Source organism: Triticum aestivum, chromosome 5D (genome assembly GCF_018294505.1).
Source record: "Triticum aestivum cultivar Chinese Spring chromosome 5D, IWGSC CS RefSeq v2.1, whole genome shotgun sequence".
NCBI classification, from domain to species: domain Eukaryota; kingdom Viridiplantae; phylum Streptophyta; class Magnoliopsida; order Poales; family Poaceae; genus Triticum; species Triticum aestivum.
Window position 1 is genome coordinate 427,527,370 of NC_057808.1, and position 8,349 is coordinate 427,535,718.

The 8,349-nt window shown below is 48.3% G+C and overlaps 1 protein-coding gene across 1 annotated transcript; it reads right to left on the reverse strand.

Moving 5' to 3' along the window:
- Nucleotides 1-304: 304 nt before the first annotated feature.
- LOC123125281 (glucan endo-1,3-beta-glucosidase-like) lies at nt 305-2,145 on the reverse strand. The gene is made up of 4 exons (XM_044545799.1): nt 1,043-2,145; nt 822-956; nt 636-716; nt 305-546 (listed from the first exon to the last, which is right to left on the reverse strand). Exons 1-4 carry the CDS (start codon nt 2,087-2,089, stop codon nt 391-393), a joined length of 1,419 nt encoding a protein of 472 aa, XP_044401734.1. The 5' UTR covers nt 2,090-2,145; the 3' UTR covers nt 305-390.
- Between the last annotated feature and the right edge of the window lie 6,204 nt (nt 2,146-8,349).

Sequence of the window (8,349 nt, forward strand, 5' to 3'; positions counted from 1 at the left end):
CGCTAGAAGGGAACAATAGGGACTTGGATGACAGACGCCGCCGTAGTGTCCGAAATATAATGACTGTGTTCCGGATTGTATGAATATCATCCGGTTTGCATGAATCCCATCTGATTTGTTTAAACTTGGTTCGAAATATATGTGGGTATTATTGGATGACCGTTTTCGACGCAGACTGGCCCCTTTTATCTACGAACGGATGCGAAAATAAATTTGGTGGTGAGCGTTGGAGATGTCCTTACACCCAAAAATGCTCTTCTACGTCAGTCTTACCCGGAAGACGTGGGGAATGAGGGTAATTTTTCGTCGTCTTCCGTAAAGTGCTTCTGCCTAGCACCGTTCTTAATTAGTGTAATTACATGTGTCCAGCTAAAGTGTAGAGACGGAAGATTAGACATGGACAGTTAGACAGAGCGCAACTGCAAGTATGCAAGGGATCGGAAAAAGAAAGTTGGTGGCTTCTGAAGCAGCTCCGGCCGCCCGCGGCGTTGCACTCTCTTCTTTGGGTTTGGTTTTCTCACTGTTTTCTTCTTCGCCGTCACCACCCTGGCCATGTTCAACAAAGGCAACGACCAATTAGCTGTTGCTGCGATCGAATGCACCATGCATGCATGGAGGTCGATCGATGTGCGTACCTTGGCTGCTGCCTCCGACGAGTCCAATTCTGACGGCTCGCCCTTCGCCGATGACGGAGTATCCAGTCCTTCCACCTCCTCCTGCAAAGCGCAGGCGCGCACACGTCAAATTCCATCGATGCAAGTGTCCTGTCAAAATCCGAGAGAAGTGGACCGTCAGGCGTCAGCTGGCGTCTGGGCACGCACCGGCGTCCTGTCATTGGTCGAGGATTTGTTGCCTGCCGGCGCGGACGCCTTGGCGCTGTTCGAGCCGTTCGCCTCTGTAGGCCCCGCAGCCTCCAAGGCATGAGCTGTGGCGGCCATAGGCGGTGCCGTTTTGACCTGCATTACACACGGGCGTGACGTCAGAACAACTTGCATTGTGTGTGTGTGTGTGCTCGTCATGGGCAATGCATGTACGTGCTCACCGGATCTTTCATGATGCCAATGTCATACATCGGCGTGAAGTCTGGCTGGAACATCCCGAAATTGCGCTCGGCCACGGGCCCGGGCTTGAGGTCCTCGTTGAAGAGCGCGAATATGTACGTCTCGAACTTCCGCTTTGGCATGAGCGGTGTGCCTGACCCGGAGCTAACCTCACCGATGAGATATTTGTTGTACTCCGCCGCCTCGGCCGGGCTCACGCCTATCTGCCCGTCCATCGCCTTAGTCGGCCACCCGGTCTCCCCCACCAGGATCTCCACGTCCTCAAACCCAAGTTTCTTCATTGCAGAGTACACCGAGTCAAGCTGTGCCTCAAGCATGCTCGTGTATGTGATGCCCGTACCCGTGTCTAGCACGCCAGGGTTCGGCCGCGCCAGCGCGTACGGTAGCGTGTCACCGTTGTACCCAAAGTACGGGTACGTGTTCACGATGAGTGGGGACTTGGTCTTCCGGAGAAATTGGAGCATCGGCGTGAAGATGGCAACATCCCAGACATCGCGAAACCGAGCCGCGGACGGCGGCTGGGCGTCAACCAGGATGCCGAGTGAGCTTGGCGTGGAAACACGAATTTTGCCGTAGCCAGCCGTGACGAGCGCGGCCTTGAGTGTCTGCATAGCGGGGACGAGGTTGCTGATGAGATTCTTGTCGGCCGTGTCCATGATCTCGTTGCCAACGGCGACGAGAGATATATCTGTGGCGGGGTAGTATGGCGCGATATTGGTAGCGACCCATGCATCGGCGCCGTTCTGGGTGGTGAGGCCAGGGATGTCGCCATTGCTTGCTGTGACCATTACCGAGATGCCCGTGCCAGCGAAGGCCCGGATAATGTCCGGCTTGGTGTCAAACAGCTTTACACGGTCAATGTTTGTGCGGGTCACGAGGAATGCCGCAACCTTAGCCGGCGATGGAAGGTTGTCACCCTTGGTGCCGTAGTTGACACCGATCGCCATGCTGAACGGTGCTATGACGAGGAATATGCATATGACCACCTCGGCACGGAGCATGCAACCATGCCTTGGCGGCGGCGCCATGGTGAGCCGGTGTGCCGCTGGAGGATGGCCGGCCGGACACAAGCCAAGTAGGTGGTGACGAGAGGTGCCCATATGAACTTTGGGCTATTATTGAGGACCCTCTAATTATAGCTAGCTATACTAGGAAGGTATGCATAAGCACGGAGCCCATATCTTCAAACACATGTGTGGGCTCCGGTCGTCCAATCACTATTGCAAAGGCCGATAGGGACGGCCAGCATCACGAGCGCGGTATGCAGCACATATAGATGTTGCCTCCAGAAATGGAATCTTATGCAAGCGCAGGGCTCCCACTCGGGCTAGGTCACATGTCAAGAAGGCCCTCTCCTCTCTCCTTATATTATTACTAGGACCGAAATATAGCACCAATGTAGCATCAGGTTATGCATGCATGCATGCAGATGTACAAAAGCAATGATATTGATGCTTAACTTGCTACTTGAATTTACAATAGGTCTTCAATGGTTGGTCTGGCTTTGTTTTGATGAGATCCTCTTGTTACTATATTTTAACAACCTTTTGAGGTTTAAAGTTGCCATCTAATTTTGCTTTGTTGTCACACATTGGTACCAAGGTTACTACGTGGAACTTTGATATCAACATAGTGGCAACTTTGGTATCAATTCGGTGCCAAGTACAATAATCCTGGAATGACAACTTTAGAGTCCAGTTTTGTATCAAAACATATCCAGAGTGAAATATAGTTATGAATGTCTCGCCAATACAAAGCTATAGGTGATAACGGAATATTAATGTGGCTAGTGGTTAGTTTGCAGATCATTTTTATTTTGGTTTCTTCTCCTGCCCCACATGTTTGCGTGAATGCAAATGCTCCTGCACACTTTGACCCCATGGCCAAAATCTTGCCGCATTGGGAACATAGCCACGGAAATTCATTCTTTATAATTTAAAGCACCAAAAGTGCACTATTAGACGCTTCCAACTTGCCGCCAAGAAGAAGTACATGAGGGGTACGACTACCTCAAAACACACCCAAGGCCAATGACGGCATGCAACTATGCACCACCTAGAAAGCATGAGACTTTGCCGCATGATCGACATTAACCTGCCATTGCAGAGGACCCTCTACCCTATCGCTCAGGGACGAGGAGTGCAGACTATACTGGCAAGCAGAAAGGACAGAGAGAGGACATCATTGCACATAAAAGCTAGGTGTAAACACGACCGCTAGCCATCGGAGCCAAGGTGGGGCTGAAAAGAGCTCCAAGTCATGTGTAGAAGGTAGGTGCAAACGAAACGGCTAGCCATGGTTGGAGCCAAGGTGGTGCCGAATGGAGGTCCAAGCCAAACCGCACACGCGACCTCGATTGGGGATCATTGACACACATCTATGTGAGGGACACAATGTACTGTGTATGCCCAAGAATGAGGATGATTTTCACCTTGAGTGATGGCTAACGGGGTGGGGAAGGAAAACAATGCATTGTCTCCAAGAGGGACAAGACACCTACAAGCATCGTCACCATTGATGTTAGGGCATGACGCTTTCGATCGACACCTCCCATGCACCTTGTTAAAGGGACCCAAGCTACAATGGCCCCTGGTGGGAACCAAGAACAATGAAGGGGAAACTCTAGATCTAGATTAGGGAAAGACCGCCATCGATGACAACCTCCTTTCGAGGGTCACATGCCACTGCACACCTCTCCGTGTAAATGACCAAGGAACACAGCCGACAACACTTTATCGAGAGCTAAATGTGCAGCCCCACTAGTAGAAAACAGGGCTTTGGTCACAGGGCAGTATTCACATTAGTCCCGGTTCAGTCACGAACCGGGACTAATGTGAGCATTAGTCCCGGTTCACCTGGGCCCTTTAGTCCCGATTGGTGCCACGAACCGGGACTAAAGGGTGCGATGCCCATTAGTCCCGGTTGGTGGCACCAACCGGTACTAATGGGCTTTGAGGCATTAGTACCGGTTCATGGCACGAACCGGTACTAAAGGTCCCATTTTCAAACTCTACCCCCCACCCCCCCGGTGGACCGCCTTTTCAGTTTTAGAAAAAACAAAAAAATGATGGAAATGTCAAAAAAATAAAATAAAATAAGTTTCCCATGTGATATGTGGTCTAGTTGTTGGGAAAATTAACAAATATGATTTTCGACTTTATTTGCAAAATCTCTCTGGAATTTCTTAAAATGGGCATAACTTTTGCATACGAACTCGGATGAAAAAGTTTTTTATATGAAAAATCATCTACTCGAAAAGTTACATCCAAATTTAACCGGGGGAACCCCGTTAAACATTTTCAAAATCCTCAAAAACCTAACAGAAAAAAAGTTACGGGGCTTTTAAGATCTAGAGAGGCAAAAAAATGCAAAAAAATTCAAACTGTGGTCAAACTATGGTCAAACAATGGTCAAACTAATTATTCTAGAATATTACTGTTACTAAATAATTATTTCAGTTTTTTTGAATTTTGGTCAAATCTGGTCAAACTGTGGTCAAACTGTGGTCAAACAATGGTCAAACTAATTATTCTAGAATATTAGTGTTACTAAATAATTATTTCAGTTTTTTTGAATTTTGGTCAAATCTGGTCAAACTGTGGTCAAGCTGTGATCAAACAGTGATCAAACAATGGTCAAACTAATTATTCCAGAAATATTAGTGTTACTAAATAATTATTGTTTTTTAAAACAATAGTTTCAAACTCAAATAGTGAAATGTGTCACTTCATGCTCAAGCTAAATTCCTGAGGGTTAATGGGATTGACATCTTACTATTGTCAGGAAAACAACATGTGCAGACTTGGAAACGAGGGAGAATAGAATCCGGAAATTAAGTGTGCTCAGGCTGGAGTAGTGAGAGGATGGGTGACCGTCCCGGGCTACCACAAAAGAAATGTAGCTAGGACAAGCATCCCTAATGACGGGCTCCCAACCATAGAGTGGGAGGGAGGCATGACTACCCTTCTAGACATGACTACCCTTGTCCTGCTTTGGATCTGCGCAAGGGTAGGCTTCCTGACCGGTAGGCCCGCGGTCCACGGTGAGGCGAGGCAAGGTCGTACGCCCTCCTAGTCACGAGCCCCCACCCCAGGCTAGTGGCAACCTCACAACATGATGATGCAAAGGACCCATGGCATCCGCACACTGATCTTGGGCAAGGGAGATGATCCTCGGTCCATCCATGTCACCAACTGACGATAGCTCGGATGAAAAGATTCATGTTGTGTAGTGTAGGTGCATGTAATTATTTTATATACTTCATGTTGTTAGTTGTTACTGATATTTCCCTCTCTACTCCGTTTTTCTGACAAATGGTGGATTTTAATGACTCAAGCTGAAGTATCAAGAGAATAGAAGCATAATAAGCGCCCACCCAGCCTCTGCATAAGTAGTACGAACATAGCCAACACCAGTGCATACAAACAAGGAAACACGTTGGCAAACAGTAAAGTCATGCAAGTCCAAAGCTATGCCCAGACATATATATATATATATATATATATATATATACTTTGTTTACCGACCATGCTATGTCGTCTTGGTAAGGCGATAAACTTTGTTTACCAACCACATCTGCATGCATCATCCCTGCGTGTCTTTCATTTTTTTGGCAATTCATGGCCGCCTGTCTTAATATATTCCTTTTGCTGTCAAAGTGGCTGATGGAACCTGAAAAGATTATCAACTTGACATGCTGAAAGACATACATACACGCAAGGAGTCAGCCATGCTACATGTCTGTGATGTAAAAGAGGAAAATAAAACAAACATTGAAATGGTGCAGTGAGTAGTCCATTCAGTTTAGTGAAATTAAATATGGCATGATATAGAATTTCAAAGTTTATTGTATCTTCGTGTTTTTGGAATCGTGTGAATCGAAGTGGTCTAGTTATGCAAGCCGGTCGCTTTATCTCAAGTGTGTACAAGGTGTGAAAATTGTAGGATGACTAATGTTTGTTGTTATATTGATCTGACCCAGGTGTGGGGTATATATAGAATACATAAGAGGGTAGAGGCTTGGAGTACAAGACAAGTAATACATGATTTAAACCTATTAAATCTCTACCCCTTATCTCTATATTTAACCCAACTTATATTCTAACATTCCCCCTCCGTCGTAGCGGAGTGAAGCGGATGATTACGACTGGATTTGAAGTCTTGCGCTTCTGCCTTCTGCCGCCCTCTCCGCTGCACCATCATCAACTGCGTCTCTGATGGCTGAGGGGTCGGCACCTAGGGCGGTGACTGCGTCCCCTTCTGGTGCCTTCCCTTTCTTCTCCTCTATTCCCTCCCGCAGTCACAGCGGGAGTGTCGTGGACGCAAGTGACGAGGCGGACGCTGTTGACTGGAGTTGTTGCCGATGAGTTGTTGTAGACTTAGCCATTAATGTCGAGGTAGCCGGGCATGGTGATATAGCCGTGGTCGAGGTAGTCGTGGTTGATGGTGTGATCATTGTGGACGATGAAGCCGCACAAAGCCGGAGGCGCAAAAAACAATGCGTATGACGGAGCTGCAAACGTGGACGGTGCACCTTGCGGATGTCAGAGGGTGCCGTCGGCGACGAGTCCGCCGGTTTTGCCAAGACCGGAGGAAGCCCATCGAGCACACATCGGTTTTGCCAGAACCGTGTGGCCGTGTAGGGTCGTCACTGTAGTGACGGCGTGTCGATGCAGTCGTGCCATTGTGGATGACGCGGTCGATGCCGTCGTCGTGACGCGGTCAATGCCGTCGTCGAGGTCGCGTCTTGCAGAAAAATCTGTCAGAGGACGCTAGGTGTCCACCTTGTGGACAAGGTGGAGGCGTTGTGTTGACGAAGATGATGGTGACCACGTTGATGAAGACCTTGGCGATGAAGTGTCGGCGATAACGTCGTAGCGGCGTGTCGACGATAATGTGTCGCTTGAAGGCGTCCCTCACGGCGACCAAGTATCGATGCCGTGTCGCGCCCGAAGAAGTCGATGAAGATTGCATCTTGTTCTACACCGGCCTTGCGTGTGGATGGTGCATGTTGAGATCGCTTCTCATAGACGTGCTCCATGAAGTATATTGGCTTGCAGCCTGGCGTAGTCGTACGTGAGTGTGCCACGAAGTCGAAGGCTAACACAATACATGATTTAAACCTATTCAATCTCTACTCCTTATCTCTATATTTAACCCAACTTATATTCTAACACAAGGTACAGACTAGAACAATGCGTGGATGGTGTCTTCTGAATTCTGATCCTGCCTGCAGCTGACTGCATCTACATGAACTATGTACGCTGCTTGAAGAATTTTTTTTTGAAACGAAGGCAAAAGATTTGCCTCTTCAATTAAATAAGGGAGAGAATAGTTTAGAGTTTTTTTTACAACGCACTCACAAATGCGGCATGGCAATTACTCGGACACTATTATGTTCCCTAGTTTCTTTGCGCCGGCGGTCACCCATAGTTTTGCATCTTCTAAATTGTTGGTAAGAAGAATCGTCGGCGGTGCGCTTTTGTGGCGGAAAACGCGGGCGTTTCTTTCGTTCCAAATTACCCAAGAAACGATCATGGTGAGGGAGGCCATTGCGTCTCGGTTAGGAATATTATTGTCGGTTCTTTTTTGCCACCACGCGTTGACGGTTTCATCCAAGTGCCACTCGGAGGTGTCCATGTGTGCAAGTCCAAGCTGCTCTATGATCAATCTCCAAAGCCTAAGCGTGTAGCGACACTTGAAGAAGAGATGTGTCCCCGTTTCTTGTTCCCTCTTGCAAAGCGGGCAAAGGCCACAGTTTTGCCAACCACGCTTCTCCAGACGATCGGCTGTCCAAATCCTATCTTGCAAGGCCAACCAAGCAAAGAATTTAATCTTCGGAGGTGCCCAAGCCTTCCAAACCATACGGTCCAAGGGGGATAGGGTCAAGCCAAGAAACTGAGCCTTGTAGGCGGAGCTCGCCGTGTATATCCCGTCGTTCGCATGCTTCCAAATGATATCATCTTCCGCTTGCATATCAAGGCGGAAGTCATGCAAGAGCATCCAAAGGTTGAAGAATTCCGAGATGTGGTTGACAGAGATAGTGGTGCCTTGCTTTATTTTGAGGATCCAAGCATTCTCCTTGAGAGCCTCGCGCACCCTCCAATTCTTTCTTGTCGAGGCCTCAAAAATTAGCGGTGCAATGTCCTTGGGCATACGACCAAGAAGCCAAGGGGAGTCCCAAAAAGGCGTTTTGGCGCCATCCCCGACGGTGATAGTCGTAGATGCATAGAAGAACTCACGGTCCTCTACGGTGCAGGGGTTGCCAAGGCCGACCCAAAGTTTTCTG